The 18,182-nt window shown below is 35.7% G+C and overlaps 1 protein-coding gene and 1 long non-coding RNA gene across 51 annotated transcripts in view; one reads left to right on the top strand and one right to left on the bottom strand.

Annotated features, from left to right (window-relative positions):
- The window catches only part of sorbs1 (sorbin and SH3 domain containing 1), a 91,565-nt gene that overhangs the window by 61,234 nt on the left and 12,149 nt on the right, over window positions 1–18,182 (top strand). For 20 of the 50 annotated variants that reach the window (XM_087279219.1, XM_087279229.1, XM_087279220.1 and 17 more), the window contains 9 exons: window positions 61–110; window positions 5,435–5,610; window positions 13,064–13,149; window positions 14,583–14,747; window positions 14,886–14,932; window positions 15,063–15,177; window positions 15,521–15,646; window positions 16,513–16,707; window positions 17,389–17,937. In XM_087279219.1, the coding sequence (XP_087135345.1) occupies window positions 61–110; window positions 5,435–5,610; window positions 13,064–13,149; window positions 14,583–14,747; window positions 14,886–14,932; window positions 15,063–15,177; window positions 15,521–15,646; window positions 16,513–16,707; window positions 17,389–17,937 (1,509 nt within the window). Of the gene's footprint in view, window positions 1–60; window positions 111–5,434; window positions 5,611–9,044; window positions 10,359–13,063; window positions 13,150–14,582; window positions 14,748–14,885; window positions 14,933–15,062; window positions 15,178–15,520; window positions 15,647–16,512; window positions 16,708–17,388; window positions 17,938–18,182 lie in introns of all 50 variants that reach the window. The other 30 variants (XM_087279239.1, XM_087279245.1, XM_087279240.1 and 27 more) reach the window with 2 other exon arrangements.
- Window positions 1–18,182, bottom strand: part of LOC147841059 (uncharacterized) — a 141,413-nt gene that overhangs the window by 50,077 nt on the left and 73,154 nt on the right. The gene's annotated exons all lie outside the window — the stretch shown is intronic.

Below are 18,182 nucleotides of genomic sequence, written 5' to 3' on the forward strand. Positions count from 1 at the left end.
AGCTGCCAGAGAGTCAAGCCTTTGGAGCTATCAATGACTTCTTTGTTTGGTTTGTTGCAGAGTGCCCCCTCTTTCAGCCCCCTGGAAACATCCTCCGACCTACAGCAATAGTAAGTCCATACTCATATGTTTTTTCTCTCTCTCTCCCTCTCACATATGTTCCTCTCCACCATTTTCTGACGCCCTTGTTACATGTGGGTGTGTGTTTGTGTGTGTGTGTCTTGCTCTCCCGCATGTATTCTCAGACAGAGCTGTCACAGGGGCTCTGGAGATTTCCCTCATTTCCTTTTGCTGTTTCCTGAACGACCATTTGCAATGCTGGCTGTCCTGTCGATGTGTTCGTGTGATATATGTGTGTGTGTTCGTGGTCATGGAGAGTGTGATGATTTGTTTTGTTCTAAGACTGGCGGCTGAAAATAAGACCTGGATGTCTTTTTAAGAGAGATAAGGGACCTTGTACCTCCACCCATTCTGTGAGCAGAAATCCCCCAATTCTTAGCGTGCTCCTTGTGAAAGTGAATTTAGTTATTGACAGTTTATCCTGGAGATTTGATATTTAGTGTGATCACACCTTCACAACATTGATGGGATACTGTTATTATGTCTTTACAGTTGAAGACCTGTTTATATAAATAAAAAACCTAATTAAATTAATGTAGTCACAACTATGTAAATTAATTTACATTTATTTTTTATGCTAATTATTTTATTACTTTAAAAGTCAATTACACTGAAAAGTAGATATGAAATTGTAACATAATTATAATAATGAATAATAACAAAAGAATAATAACATTATAATAATGGTAACACTTTATTTTGACTGTCCATTTGAGTATTAGTAGACTGTCTGCTTAATATCTGTTGATCCTGCCTAGGGCTGGGCGATATGGGCAAAATATCATATCCCGGTATTTTTAGGAGGAATAACACATACAATATCTATCCGGTATTTTCCCATAAATGGTTAATTGAGAGTTAAAACCTGTATTAAAATGTTATTAAACATTTTTGAGCAAAATATAATTCAAACACATGGGTTTTCCTCCCTGTTTACAAATAAACAGCTGCACAAAATCTTTGATAAATAAAATACTGTACAGGTTTTTCTCCTGCTTAAAACTATTTTACAACGTTTCAAATTATATAAAAACCTTGATAAATAAATACAGTACAGTTTTTTTTCCTTTACCACAAAATTATTTTACAATACAAATTATTTTTAATATTGTATTATTTTATAATACAAAAAGTATTTTATGTCTTTGCAAGTACAGGTCAACTTACACTAACCCCATCCCTAACCCCAACCTAACAATCTGCTTATAATCTAATGGTGGATTAGTTGGCGTGTAGATGCAATGTAACTTAAATTTAACAAACGGACCATCAAAATAAAATGTGATAATAAAATAAAATAAAATAAATAAATAAATAAATAAATAAATAAATAAATAATAATAACAATAATAATAATAATAATAATAATAATAATAATAATAATAATAATAATTCAATTATAATATATAAAACCACAAAATAAGAAATTTGTTTTGTATTTTTAATAGAGACGTCTCGATCAGGTTTTTTTGCTCTCAAGTCTGAGTATGAGTGATTTTATGTATCTACTGATAACAAAACCCCAATCTGATACTTCCATAATACATAAAAAAACAATAAAGAGGAGCGAAGAAACAGATCCAGAATGTTCCTTAATTTTTTATTTTGATTCATCTTATTTTAACATTCAACAACTCCGTAAACAAGATCACTTCTGCGAGGTAGCTTGAACCATCAAGTAATAGAGAACATCAATTTTAAATATATACAAATACAAATAGCACCGCAAATTTATATGCCCAAAAGGTATTTTTAAACAAAAATAAACAAATAAAAGTGCCACAGTGGGAGACTATTTCTCCCGCATCCGATAATTACGACAACTGATAAACTTCTTAATATCTGATATGCACATTGTAATATATTGTCTTGTTAGGACTAAGAGATGTTCATCAATATTCACTTTACCTGAATATGACTGACAATAAAGGTTTTGGATCATTGCTGTTCATTATAATAAAAATGCATTTAACCAATAGCGTCTCTGCTACAAAGTAATGTTATGTCACATGCTTTGCTGTTTACGTGTGAAGTCAAGAAAGAGGTCTAACTCTGTGCCGCCGCATAACTATAGATGTTTTAAAAAATCATGAGATTATATATGTACAGTACATACATATGATATATATATTCGAGTTTTGATCGGGAGGTAACATCCAATTCTGATCGAGTCTGAAACTGCGTGATCAAACCCGATTTCCAATCACGTGATCGAATCTGGACATCCCTATTTTTTAATATTTTGTCAAACATTGTTACATGGATACTCTAAATAGTGCACTGTGCCTGTGGGTAAAATATTTTGATCTTAACGTCAATATTTGCTAAAAAAACAAACATCTGAAATATCAAGCAAAGCTTGCCCAACAAAAATACAATCAATTTAATGTCATGTAAGCCTACTTTAAAAGCATTCTTAAGGGGGAAAATATGTGGAATTTGAACATTAAACAAACATATTCATTAGTTAAATCAGTTTAACATTTTCCCCTGTTTCTTTCGCCAAAAATTTACCGGTAAAACATACAAATGAGGGAATGAATCTTCAGTGGTATTTTCATTTCTCTTTACAATCTACCGCAAATGCTTTCAGCCTAGCAGACTTCTCAGTGGTACGAAGATATTTTTAATGTTTGGATGTGGAGTTTATTGTTTTATCAAAAGCCACATGGTTCAGTTATAAACCAGGAGGCCAACTAATGTTCAGCCAAAACACTAAACCAAAAATATGCTCTCATGACTTTAGGAATGTCTGAGAGACAAACCCAAAGTAAGTGTATAACCCTGAGAGAAACATAGTTCTGCTTTATGGCAAGCAGATCCTGGAGCCGAACAGCATGAGAACACTTTGCTCAGCTTTAGTAATGGTCAGATAAATCTGGTAAGACCATCAGTTGTCAGGCAGCTGCTCAGGTTCGTGAGTTTGGAGCCAGCGGGGTCTGGAATGACGTGAGCTCACCTCACACCGCTCCGCCGGAAAGCATCCCATACATCCCAGGAGTGATGTCATTCATTTACGCTTTATTACATGTACAGTGTGGTGGAATAATCCATAAAGAACAGCGTCTTGTACACACACGTCTTTTTTAGTTGTTGAATAATGGCTGTTTTATTGTTTCCAAATGTGAAAAGGTAGGAACGTATGCTAATGTGCTTAAGATTTTATTGGCATGTTAAGCAGTAACTTTTAATATGATTCCATGTGAATCAGAGCGGCTGATGTATGGGAGTATTGTCTGCACATTGTTTGCCATGGTTAAAATTCCCTCCAAAATGACTTGTGAGTTATTTGTGTTAACCAGTAACTTTAAGTTTTGTTGGACAGTTTTTCCAGTCTGGTTTTGACGATTTATTCAGACAGTGGAATTAAGAAATAACAAAAAAAGTTCCAAAAGTTCAATTTTGGTTCCTCAAAGAATGTTTTAGAGAAAGATAAGATAAAAATTAAGCAAAAATAACTTAATAACAATCTAAAGAATCTTATTTTATCAAAGTTTGTTTGTTAAATGTTCTTCAAGGAAACAGAAATACCTTTATTTTTAAAGTTTAGACTCGTTTGAAACAACTAGCACTTTAATCTGAGCTGTTATTAACATAGCAAGGATTTACTGGACATTATACAGGTCATATTAGTATTTTTATTACACACCGTAAAGTATCATATTGTTAAATAAGCATGACATGCTATCATTTTCCTTAAATCAACATACAGCAACTGTAAAAGTTGTGACTAAAGACTGACTTGAGTTGGTTATATGGGAAGACCTGACAAAAGAAAACTTACTGTAGTTGTGCATCCCTAAATAACTCCTTTATGGCTTCCTGTGAGCACACAGTGAGGAATGGCTACATGTGGAAAGCTTCAGCATGTTTTTTAAAGGATGCCACACAGGCCCCTCAGGAATGTTGTGATAAGGGCCAGAGCAGCTGGTGCTGTCTCATCTATATCAAAGAGCAAACACAGGCTTACTTAAACCCCCCAAGACTAATAAATAATAATAATAATAATAATCCGCAATTGACAGCAAGAACAAACATAGAAGCGTTGTCTTATTGACAAGCAGCTCCTAATTATGTTCAAACAAATTTAAAACGCCAAATGGGATGAATTTATACCTATAATAAATATACATATTTATTATATGTGTGGGTGAGAGGGGGGTGTTTCAATATGATCCATTTATGATGTGGTTCTGTGACTGCTGGCGTTGGTTGTTTTACAATTCTAACCATTGTTATGGTTAACAGTGGTTATGACAGTTAAAGTAACTAGGATAATTTTGATTTAAATAAATTAAAATTAAACAATTTTAAAGTAAATTAGCAGACATTTTTTTAGATTAAAAATAAGAATTTTATATATATATATATATATATATATATATATATATATATGTGTGTGTGTGTGTGTGTGTATATATATATATATATATATATATATATATATATATATATATATATATATATTTACATTTTACATTTACATTTATATATATATATATATATATATATATATATATATATATATATATATATATATATATATATATATATATATATATAATTTTTTTTTTTTTTTTGGGTGGGTTTTGGACTACTTTTGTGCTGGAAAGTCTGCTATGTCTGGCAACACTGAACACAGCTGCCAGGAAGTTTCTAGTTAACCTAGTAAGAGCTTGATCAGCGGGTTCAGGTGTGTCTAATTGGGGTTGGATCTAAACTCTGCATGACGTCGACCCTCCACGACCGAGTATGGGCATTTCTGATTTTCAATCCCCTGAGATCTTCTTTCATCTTCAGACACAAAATAAAATCATTTTAAATGGAATGTGAGATCTCCCTCATCTTCCATAGACTGGATAGGGCATGAATGTAAATAACTGTCGGAACTTTATATTGGTGAACAAATTTGTTACAGTTTGGCAGAACTTTCATTTTTGGGTGAACAAATCTTTTAAGTTTATTAAAAAATGGAAAAAAAATATATATCCACAGTTTGTGAATAATGATAGTATTAATGATTACAATGATAACAATAAAATCTAATAATAATAATAATAATAATAATAATAATAATAATAATAATAATAATAATAATAATTTATGATTTGTTCTGCTCTAGTAAATTGGGTTTTTATGTATTATTATTCAACATATTATTGTATATATTATGTGACATATTTTAAGGTATAGAGTTTCTGTACGCATATAATAACAAGCAGTGTCTTTTAATACGACACTGCCCTAGTATTCTGTTCTCTTCAGCCATGTCGTGTGAGGATGATGATTTATGCAAGTCTCTATTTGTGCTCAGCTCATCCTGTAAAGTGAGTGACGGTGAAGCAGAGAAGAAGGACGGCTCGTCCGGCAGCGGGTCGGCAGCTCCAGAATGTGAACGACACATTTACAAGAGCGTCCTGGAGGGCGGCGACATCCCACTGCAGGGCCTGAGAGCGCTAAACAAACGCCACCCCAGCACTTCTTCCAAAGGTACGCTTCCAGTCCGTTCTTTGAGAATCAGTTTCGAGTTTGAAGAAAATCTGGCCTCCTCTTCATCAGCACTTCCCACATTCCTCCCTTCACAGCACCACACAAATAACACAGCTCATTTGTCTTTCTGTGTTTTGTTAAAGCTGGCAATTTTTCACAGTTGACACGTAACAGATGTCCGGTTTGACCTTTAGTCATTCTCTCTGTACCGGTTCAGCTCAGTTGGGCGTCTGGCCGTTTTAGAAGTGGGCTGTGGTGTGGACAGTAGGGAAAGGTTTGGATGGATGTAAAGATTAATATTGGGATCTGATGGCAGAGCAGCCATCAGGGGTGGTCAGGTATGAGCGGGTCAGCTGTCACACTGAGGTCAGAACAGGAATGCTAGCACATTTGACCTGAGGCGGGTCAGCAGGGGGGAGATGACGACTGTATCTGTTAATAGTTAACGTGACCCATATGTTTAGACCGGGACTTTTGTTGACCACTCTGTTCTTTTTTTAAATTGTTGTTTCTGTCTGCTTTGAATTTCCAAGACAACATGTTTCACATGCACAACATATGATGCACACTTGTGTCTTGTTGTAGAGGCGTCTGTGACATTTTACGAAGTTATGTTTGTGATTCGATATAGATTGTGAAGTTGGAAAGTAGTGTTATTTTAATACTTGAAGAATTCTTTTGATTCATTGTAATAATTAATACTTTTTTTATGTTTTCTCCCGGTGCTCTGGTTTCCCCCACAGTCCAAAGCCATGCGGTACAGGTGAATTGGGTTGGCTAAATTGTTTGTAGTGTATGAGTGGGAATGAGCGTGTATGGATGTTTCGCAGAGATGGGTTGCAGCTGGAAGGGCATCCGCTGCGTAAAACGTGCTGAATAAGTTGGCGGTTCATTCCGCTCTGGCAACCCCTGATTAATAAAGGGACTAAGCCGAAAAGAAAATGTTTTTAAATCCAGTTAAAGGGATTCCAGTACACATTTTTTGTTTTTAAAAGATGTCAAATAGATGTCTAATCGACGTCTAAACATAGTCGTCTTGGCTAAAACAAGGCTAAACTTGTCCTGTCAGTGAAAATCTAATAGACGTCTAAGAATTAGCCAAAACTAGTCATCAAATAAAGAGATTTTTCAATTAAATAGATTTTTACTGTTTGCTTTGTTTTAGCGAAGCTGTCTACGTTTAGATGTCTATTAGATGTCTATTAAGCATAAGATTGTTTAGTTCACCCAAAAACTTTCACTATTTATTATCCCTCAAATGTTTTCTAATGAAGCTTTTTAATCCTGTTAAACACTAAAGAAGATTTTTCGGTAACGCTTTAGTTCAGGTCACAATTCATGCTATTAACCACTAGCTTATTACCTGCCTATTATTAAGTTATTACTGTTCATTAATAGTTATAAAGTATGATCTAATTCTACATCATTAATCCTAGTCATAACCTAAACCCAACTACTACCTTACTAACTATTAATGAACAGTTTATTAATAGTTTATTATGCTAGTAGTACTAGTTGATGGTTTGTTAATACTGTGAATTGTGACCTAAGCTAAAGTGTTACTGATTTTTCTTTAGTAAGAAAAGCTGTAGAAACCTGAAAACAAACTATCTTTTTTGTTATTTGCAGAAGAAAACCTGAATAATAAAATTATTCTGAAAATATCTGAATAAATAAAAGGTGAATAAATGATTGTTGAATGTATTTTCAGTTTTGTGCGATCTATCTATTTAGGTATTTTTTAAATTTTTTATTATAGAGATGTGATTTTTGTTATTGTGAACTGACATGACCTGTAGATGTTTTTCAGATGTGATTAATTGGTAATCTAAATAGGTCATCAAGGTGTTGATGTCCTGAAACCAATGTTTTCTATTATATACTAAGGACAACAACAGTTATAGCCAATGCAAACTTATTCTATGGTGTAAAAATACTTAGCTATAAAGTAAATATGCATTTTTTTTTATCATTACTACAATAAAGCCACAGAAGCAGACTCGTGAACATAGATGTTAGTCTCGCTTTGCAAAGGGTGCCTCTTTTGCAGAGCTGTTTTGAATGGGATGTCATGACAATATTGGTCTCAAGACATTGACCACTTTGTGCATTTTCGTTAATAAACTGTAAATAAATATTACAGTTCTGTTTGTAATTCCTGAGGATAGCTGGTGCTTACTTCACAGCACACTAGGGGCTCTTTTGGTGAGAAATCCCAAGACTTATGGAGCACTCTAGTTGTGCTAACATGGGCTTATGGGCAATTGGGGAGTATGTGTCTGTCTTGGATCAGTTTTAGGGAGTTTTTTTGAGGTTAAAGGGTAAAATATTGGCTCATTTAGATACATTTTCACAATAGGAAACTTAAATGGAAATGTATAGTAAATGCTACATGCACTTTCATGTTTCTTCAATGCATAAAAAGGTTACTGAGTTGGTGACATGCAGGAAGTATCATGGAAGTATAGTAACATTTCATGTCAATGTAAGTTAAAGCAAAATGTTACTTTTCTTGATTTTTCTATACCACTACTTATGGGCCAGAGTAAAATCCATTATATAAACTACATTCACCTTGCAGACTTAAACTTTTTACAACATGCACCATTTGATAAAACGATTTCAGTCTGAGTCAGTTCCATAAATTATTTCAAACAGCCTTTCTTTTACATGCTGTTCTTTTGAGAGTAAGTAATGTTTATTTTGCATTCCATGTGTTCCTTTTTATGTTCAGTTTTTTATTTTATATTTATCTAATATATATTAAGTTGAAATATTGTTGTAGCTTGTGTTTTTATATTAATATGAAATTTAGAATGAATGTTTAGTTTCCACTCTTAATAAGGTAAACACCAGATGTACTGACGCAATGTCCCCCCAAACCTGTTAATCATGAACCCCACCTAACAGTTGACTTTTTGGTTCATCAGGTAGCCAACTGTCAAGAAAAGGTCAGATTTGTAGATTCAGTTCACATATAGTGGTTAAAAGTAAAGCTGTTGTTTTCAGGATATGCAGCTACAGTATGCTTATGTTAAGTTAGGGTAAATCAAAATTGATTGATGTGAAAATCTATGATATGGCTGTGTGGTGGGGCTTGCACTTAACTTGTTTGAAAAAAAAAAGTACTGCCCTCAAGCTTCACTAGGATTGAGAATTGAAAGTCGATTCTGATTCAGGAACAAAATATGTAAGGTCAGGAATCAGATTTTATTCTAAAATGATAACTTCAGAATCAGAATTGACATAATTATATTAATACCCAACCCTAGACTTTGCATAGATGAACTCAGAGTTGACCCTCTGACCAGACTTAACTTGGAGTATTGACATGCTTCTTACAATATTTGCCAGAGTAATATTGTGTTTGTGCTTGTTGCAAATCTAATCTAATCTAATGCACTGTTTGTTCTGTTACCCTGCATGCCTGCCAGTGGATTATAAAGGTGGGAATGGCTGTATGATTTCACCCTGCTCTTCTGTAACCGCTCACTCAGTTCTTGCCACTAATGCACTAGCTTCTCAATATAAGACTAAAAAGTCCTTGTCTGCCACCAAAGCCTGCATTCCTCAAATCCTTCCCTCCAAGTTCAAGCCCAAGCTATCAAACTCTACCGATGAGAACCTGGAAAGACGGTCCGAGTCGGCACAGCAACAACGCCCCAAAGCACACAGCTGTGAGGATCTGCATCACCAGCCCTGCAGCTCTCAAAATGGAGATACGACAGATGCCGACCACAGGTTAAATTCAGTCTGCAAGGGCGACGGTTCACCCGAGAGCAGGAACCTTCATAAAAATGGACCCGCTGTGGGATCTGTAAGGAGCACACCTGAGTTCTCCACCCTCTATCGAAACATGCACAACATTCAGAGGCCGAGTTCCCTGGGCTCCAGCCCCCACGGTAGTGTCCGCTGCCTGGCTTCCTTTTTCGAGAAGCCGGGGGATGACATTACCCTGGAGAGGCCTGAGTTGATCCCCCGGGATGCCGTCACCTTTCGGGTGATGGAGTTTGAACGTATTATTCAGCGGTCAAACTCTACACCCACTCGCTCTGCCTCAATGCCCATTCTCCCCAGTAACCCAAGTCCTTCCCACAGTCCTGCACCAACCTGCTTCCTCCAGTCCGCTCTGTCAGCTGAGACTCTAGTCATGCCAGGGCCTTCACACACTGAGGACTGTCTAGCCATGAATACAGAGTCTCAATTCCCTAAACAGGAGCCTTCAATATCAGACGAGTGCCTGAACACTTCAAGAACTGACTTACCTTCAGAAATCGAGGGCACAACAGAGCAAAAAAACTGTTGCGGTCATGATCCTGCCAAAGAGACAAGCACTGGTGGTTCCTCTGAACCCACAGGCCACCATCACCACGATCACTTCCCCTTCCACACTAAACAAAGCAAGTGTAAAGGCACCTGCCCGGCTTCCTACACTCGGTTCACCACAATCCTCAGGCATGAGCGGCAACAGGCCAACACCCTGCAGGAGAAGAGATGCGCTCCTCCAAGGAACTTGCTCTTGATGGGACCTGCCCCGTTCTCCTTACGCAAGTCCCTACACAGTCAACAGGCCAAAAAGACTTGCGCTCTTTCCGCCATGAAGCCCAAGCCTGTGATCCCCCAGCGCCTGTCCTCTTTGGAGGTTCTGGAGAGGCTCAGTAATGGAGAAAGCTCTCCCTGTGAGGGCTGCAACTCAGATGACCTCATGGATGTGGAGGGCTCAGAAGCCAGTAAAGATCACTCTGAAGGTGGCTATACTGAGAGTGTCATGAGTGTCAGATTGCCCACACTCATGTTCTATGGGCATGACTATGTCTGTGATCACTCATCTTCCTCCAGCCTTTCTCTTTCTTTCTCTCCTGTCTGCTCTTCTGTCATCACTGAGTGACTTTAATTTTTTCATTTCTACCGTGTGCATTGTGTAGCCGACTTTGTGTGGTTTGCAACCAGATCGGCATATTTTTGTTTTGTTGTGTAAAAGTGTGTCATGTCATTTTTTAAATCATATTCCCATGTCAGCCATTTAGTAGTACTTTTTTAGTGCCTTTGTAATACATTGCCTAGAATTTGTCACCAAACTATGACCAGATGTAAACATAAAACTGCAGCAAGGTAACATCCAAGATAGAGTGCAATATTGACTTACATTGATAGAAGAATTGTTTTTTCCAAAGAGATTCTTCTAGTTTAATGATTTTTAAAAATACTGAATTGTGAATAAAATTCCAAAACATCATCGAACTTAACTGCAAGTTGTCTTGTTAATAGTCTGGTAACACGTTACAAATAAGGTTTCCTTGGTTAATGTATTAACATTTATGAACAAAAAACGAAAAATATAGTACTTGTTCATCTTTGTTAGCAAAAATCAACCAGAATGTAGTTGTTCAACTCACAGTGCATTATCTAGTGTTAACAAGCACAACTTTGGATTTTGATAATGCATAGTAAATGTTGAGTGAAGTTTATTTATAAATTAATTTCGAAAGAATGAATTGCTTATAATTGGTCTGGCATTAGCGTATTCATGATTCACCAACCAGAAGATTCCTAAGTCACCATAAATAACTTAGGTTCCATACCACAGTCATCTTCAGTTTGAAGATCTGCTTCCTTCTAGTCTGTCTGTTTATCTCAAGCAGGCGAGGAGGAGACGGAGGCACTATGACAAGCACAAGGGAACGGTGGGCGAGGAGAACAAGCATTAAAGGCACAGGCCACAAAAACAGCTACAATGTGTTCAAAGCAGAAAATCCCAACCTTTTAAAAAGTATAACAAATAGTCTGATGGGTGTTTTGAGCTGAAACTTTACAGACACATTCTGGAGAGATAAAAGACTTATCTTAAATCCTAACAAGGCGTAAAATAGGTGCCTTTTAAGTTAATTTGACTAATCCAAACAGCACCATAAACATGCTCTTAGTAGTAATCTCTTCATAGCAATTCTTAATTGTTCATTAGCTACTACAGCAGGGGAGTTCTCGAGATCTACCTGAGCTCAAATTCCCCTCCTGCCCAGAAAATGGGACAAAGCTGGATCCAAGCAAATCCCCCAAGCTGGAGGATCTTATGAGCTCAGGGCTCCCTCCTGGGACAGCATGTCAAACATCCTTTATAAACAATCTTCAGCTAAATGTGAACTCTTGAAACTATGCTTAATAAATGCTGTATTAGGATTGTTTGTTAATAGTTCATGCTATTAAATGCAGTAAATAACATTAATTTATAAAATCTTATTTTAATCTGTGATCAATGCTCTATATTGAATCGTAAATGGTGGTATAATTTAAACTATTGATTCAGAGTCAATTTTAAAGCTTTACTCAGTTCACTAATTGTTTTTCACCTTTTGGCTTATTTTAAACCTGTAAATATTTTAAACCTGGAACATACTTTTTTAATAGACCATATAATGAAAGCCAACATTGTTTGGTTACTAGAATCGTTCAAAATATCTTTGTTTCACAGCAGAAAGAACGTCATACAGGTTTGGTACAATTTGTTTGACTAAGTATGCCAGAATTGTAGATAATTTGTGACTGCACTCTATTCTGTGGATATAACCACTCATGTCAGTGTTCAGTGATATAATCCTTATCAGTCTCCACTGTACACCATTGTTTCAGACGTTTTTACTACTGTACATTACCAGAAATTCTGCTTTCATACTTCCTGTAAATAGTGATAAGAGTTGGAAACTGTGAGGAATTTTGGCCCATAATTCACTGACTTGCTACAGGAGCTTCTTGTCAGTATGAGAAAAAAGTTTAGGCATCCCATGTTAATATAAACAGATGCAATATGAACATTAAACAGACATTTATCACTGTTTCATGCACACAGAAAAGCCTGGCAAATTAGTAGCTTACAGTTTCACAGATCTGATTTAAAAGGAAAAGACAAATAATTGTAATTGTACCATGTTTTTACTCCGTTTGAGGGTCAGGACCAGTGCACTAAAATGGCGATTATGTTGTTTTATTCATTTATTTTAATTTTGTGTTTGTCTCACTTCTGGTTTCAAAACTGCATTATACATAATACATTAGACATTTTTGAAAGGAATGTCAGAATGTTGTGTATTGTTGTACAGTTTTTCACGATGTTACATTTTGATGCATGCAGTTTTTATTTTGAAAAACCATGGCTTATACTTATCCTGCAGATCTCAAAATGCTTAAATGCATAAACATTCCCATTCTAATCTGTAATATGTGTAAGCCATTGTACATTTGTGTAATTTTGTTTTTTAAATCTTTTGTGGTAGTTGTGTTCTTAAAAGTGTCTATATCATTCCCATTGACTCTTCCAATGCACTTTGTAAATAGAAAATTTCAGATGTATGATGTGTTGTGCAAATTCTCAGCCAAAGCTGCTTTAATTAAATTTCTTTATGCGGTTTTGCTGATCTTAGCTACAAAAAGTGACTCATGCTTTTTTCCCCTCTAACAGACTCAGACTCTTCACATCCATTAAGCCAAGGAGATCATGGAGAAAGCACAGATGAGGCTGTCCGGAAACGCCACGGAGATAAAGAGGTGCCATTTATTTTGACATTTGCTTCTTGCTGCAAACAGATTATTTTCCTAATCAGCATGTTTATGTTGTTTTCCAGGACCAACATGTAAACATCCTTGTCTAATGTAACACAATATAAACATTCTCAAGTTTTTTTGAGATCATTGATAGCGAGAATATCTTGAAATAAGGATTTTAAATGATCATTAAATTTAAATTTAAATGATTTGGACTTTGAAACATTGGCCTGTAGATGTTCTGAATAGTTTTTAACTGTCATATTGTGTTTTTTGATTAATGAATGAATGTTAACTGTTATTTGTTATTTGTTTGTTTGTTTGATTGTTTGTTAAACCCATGTGAAATGTATAGTGTATACTGCCTAACCTTGGCCAAGATGCTCTTGTAAATAAGATTTTTAATCTCAATGTGCTTTTCCTGGTAAAATAAAGGTTTTAATGCTAATAATAATAATAATAATAATAATAATAATAATAATAATAATAATAATAACAATAAGTTGAATTAATAAATCAATCAAATGCAAGTAATTTCAATTTCATTTGTTTTTAAGCATTTTTTGTTGTTTTAACCATCCCAAAATTATTTGAAGAATGTTATGTTTCAGCTTGCCTGTATTTATCAGATTGATTAGGTATGGCTTTGAGTAAAATGTTAATATTTTTGCTAATGAATATTAACATTATTTAAATATACATTTTCTTAAATAAATGTTTATATTTATCAAATGTGAATTAAAATATTAATATAAATTGAATGTTTAATTATAAATAAAAATAAATTGAATAAACACAATAAACTAAATTATTAATCAAAATAAGTAAAAAAAAACATTGATATTAATTAAATGCTATTTAATAATATTGCTTCCAAATTAAAAGAAAAATATGTGCAGTTATTGCAGGTATTGCTTGGAGAGTTAACATTTGTCAGAATTGTTTTTATTTGTTGTAATTGAAAGTCAGGATTATTTCACCAAAGAATTATTTAACTCTTCAGAAATTAAAACATTAGCATTGCGTTGTGTATATATTAATATGAATCTGTCTGAAAACATGGTACTTTTATTAAATTTACATAAATAAATAATAAAAATAAAAAGCTCTAAATTACAACTTTTTTAATTGGGAAGAAATGTCAGAGTAATAAATAAAATAAAAATCCTAGTTTACGCAAAAAAAATAATTTAGGGAGGCTGATAATTCAGGGGGCTAATAATTCTGACTTCAACTGTATGAGCTGTTTTTCTCATATGGACCTAAAAATATCTTCACAAGGTCAAAATGTTCAGGAGTAGCTAGCTTTTTCCCAAAAACTCCATAACACAATTGCTCATACGGTGGATTGCCAGATTGTAGAATGGGTTACATGTTTTATTGAGACTTATTTTGCCTGATTAAATGTCTAAATTAATATTGTGTTTCTTTTAAAGAAAATTCTGGAAGAGCAGAGACGGCTGAAGCGAGAGCAGGAAGAGGCAGATACAGCTGCTCGGAGACACGCTGGGCTGGTTGTGACTCATCAACAGTTCATTACTAATGACCGTTTTGGCGACCTGCTGGTTATTAATGAGAAGGAGAAGAGAAAAACCATAGAGGTGATGAATGTTCTCTCTTGTTATGCTTCAAATGCTCATGCTGGATGATGACAGTCTTTATATACGGCACAGACAGTTGCTCTGCAAAACAGATGCAGTGCTATAGAAATGATGCTAATAGCCTCTTTTGGTCTACAGAGGACTCCTGCTCTGGCACGATTTGACTTCAGAGCAGAAAGTTTAAAGTAAGCATGTTTCTCAATTCAGATCTGAGAATGCTAATAAGATCCTCTTGCATCTTTGTTATTGTAACAGCAAATCAAATTTGAAATACCACACTACTGATTGAATTACATTTTGCTGCTCTTTTATTAGGGAACTTCCATTTCAGAAGGGAGATATAGTATACATCTATCGGCAGGTCGATCAGAACTGGTTTGAAGGAGAGCATCATGGGAGAGTTGGGATTTTTCCACGTAGTTATGTTGAGGTACTTTATATCCTTAACTAACATGTTTTGTATGCTTTCAGATTTGCAGTACCCTTATGTAAAGCGATACTTTTATAATAATAGTATAATATAAATTAAAAATTATATATATTAATAGTCAAATGCTTTACTACAAATATTTTTGTAGTTAACTACCATACAAATTAAGAAAGTACAGGGTTAGGTTTTACAACACTAACCATAGTTTATCCATAAGTTAATAAGGCTGTCTGTCATACAAATTGTGATCAATACACCAAAAAATTGTCACTACACTTTTAATATAATATTGTATTACTATTTTTAACCATAGTCAATATACTATGTTATTCTATTTCTTCAGCTGGTGCCCCCAACAGAAAAAGCTCAGCCCAAAAAGTGTGCTCCGGTCCAGGTGTTGGAATATGGAGAGGCTCTTGCTCGTTTCAATTTCACCGGCGACACTGCTGTTGAAATGTCTTTTAGAAAGGTATTAAACTTTTTCAACAATTTTACCAAGCTTGCTGTTTAACCCAGGGGTCAGCAATCTTAACTCTACATGCTATCATTGATTTGAGCTGAAAAGCTCATTATATTTATTGTTTTATTTACTTTTAGTCATTTTAATTTAGTTTAGTAACATTTAGAAACTACATTTTGGAGTCATGAACTCTTTATATGTGAAGCCAAATGCACGAAACAAGCTGAACTGAAAGGTTTTGGAGACTTTTTATAAAAGAAAACGAAAAAAGAAGTAACATATTACATTTAAACATTTAAAATATCTAAACATCCAGAACAGAGTTGCCACCAGGCAGTTAAACTAAAGGTTTAAATATTGAGATGTGGTAATTTAGCAATTGTGCATGAGGATGATTATTTTAAATAGTACATTTAATCAAAATTCTGTAGTATTGTGAAATGTTGTTGCTGTTTAAGATGTTTTCTAATTGAAATTTGTGGGACTTCTTTCGTTGAGCATCTTTACTTACTGCCATTTAGAAATCATTCTTCAATTTTGATTTGCAGCTCAAATTTGAAGTTGATTTTACCAAAATTTAGTTTTTGGTCACTTTATTTTAGGGTGTAATTCTCGCTATTTACCAAACATAATCTATTACTTTAATTCAACAAACACTCCATTTGCTACTCATTAATAGTTAATTAATAGTTATTATCCTTAATAGCAACCAAAAATAGTAGTTGGGTTTAGATATCATTGGGTGTGATTAGGCATGAAAGAAAGAAAGAAAGAAAGAAAGAAAGAAAGAAAGAAAGAAAGAAAGAAAGAAAGAAAGAATGTGTGATGTTTGCAGATCTGCATGAACTACTTCAAAATCTTTCATCTTTCTTTAGGGGGAGCGTATAACACTGATTCGCAGAGTAGATGAGAACTGGTATGAAGGCAAGATTTCTGGCACAAACCGGCAGGGTATCTTTCCAGTCACCTACATAGAGGTGCACAAGAGGCCCCGAGTGAAAAACGGAGTGGACTATCCTGATGCCCCTATAAGCTATTCACCTCATCGCAGCACTAACGCTTCTCCACAGGTAAAAACACTTATGAAATACAGAGCCCTCGTATCATCTCCTTTCAACTTTCAGTTTTCTTTTTCCCTATTGTTTGTTTTAGAGATGCACCGATCTTGATTTTTTTTATGACCAATTCAGATTGCCGAATTGCTTTTTTAATCGGAATTATGCAAGCAAATTGATCAATTTATTTTTATCTTGAATTACATTTATAATAGTTTAAATACAATGAAAAACATAATAATCTAACAAACCTGTACAAAGCAAAAACAGAAGACAGGCTAGAATAGAAATGCAAATCCAATCTCTGCCTGTAGGTGGTGCTTATGGAGAAGCAGTAAAAACTCCAGCTGCACTGGAGTATAGTGCAGTAGAGAATAAGTATCATACAGGACAGATGAGTATATCTGTTGGTACATCTATGCACAATCTCTGCCTCTTTTAATGTTCTGTCTACTATAAACCATGCTCCAATATACTATAAAATCATTGCAGTGCAGTTTGCAACAGAAATACAAAAAACATTCATCAGTTAGGGATCACAGTTTGTAAACAAAACAACAGCAAACATCTGAACCTGATTTTTATCCAGTAGATCGGTGCATCTCTAGTTTGCATTGATTTTTTTTCACCATTTCTCCTTTTCCCTTTCCTTCTTCCTCTTCTTTCTTCTCATTCCTCCTGACGTCCTCCAAAAAGCCCATTCGTAATCGTCTCACCACGTCCCCTCTCCCTCTGCCCCGCTCCCCTCGCCGCTCCATTTCCCCTGAGGTCCATGCCATCTCCAATGAGTGGATCTCTCTGACTGTGGGTGGGGTGAGCAGCAGCCCTCCGGCTGCGCCAACTCCACCCCTGCCACCCCTGCCAACCAACTCCTACCGCCTTGGCGAATATCTGCCCCCGTCTATGTCAGCCAGTCCTGTGCCTCCCATCAGCGGCAGCCCCTACTGTGTCTCCCCAATGGCTTCCCCCTCCACGTCTCCTTTACCACCACCCTATCCACCCCGTCCCTGCTCAGCCACCCCGTTCCTCACCTTCACTCCACCTCAAGGCGAGGACTTCCTTCTTTCTCCACCCTCCCCCCGTCTGTCCCGCAGCCTGAGCCCCTGTGGTGGTGCTGGGCTTGAGGGTTGGCTCTCTGGGGCAAACAAGCTGGATCAGGAGTTTCAGGAAGGGGAAGGGGCTGAAATAGACAGGGTTGGCAGCCTCCGCAAGGCTCCTTACAGCAGGAACAATAGTCCAGCAGAGGTATCTTCTGCATGGTGTGCTGTGTTTGTTCAGGGTGCCATCATGTGGTGCTCAAGTGCAAGGGCGGATGCTGTTTTACACTGGCACACGTTGCAGATCTAATAGGGTGAATTAGGGAATGTTGTGGTTGTGCTAATGAGTTAGTAAGCACACTTTTGAGGGGTAACACAGTTGATAAGGAACAATTGCATGGAACTCTAATGTGAATGCTGCTTGTGTGTTGGTTTTTTGTGTTGTCATAAAAT

The sequence above is a fragment of the Danio rerio genome, chromosome 13 (assembly GCF_052040795.2).
Source record: "Danio rerio strain M-AB ecotype USA chromosome 13, GRCz13ab, whole genome shotgun sequence".
Classification (NCBI taxonomy): domain Eukaryota; kingdom Metazoa; phylum Chordata; class Actinopteri; order Cypriniformes; family Danionidae; genus Danio; species Danio rerio.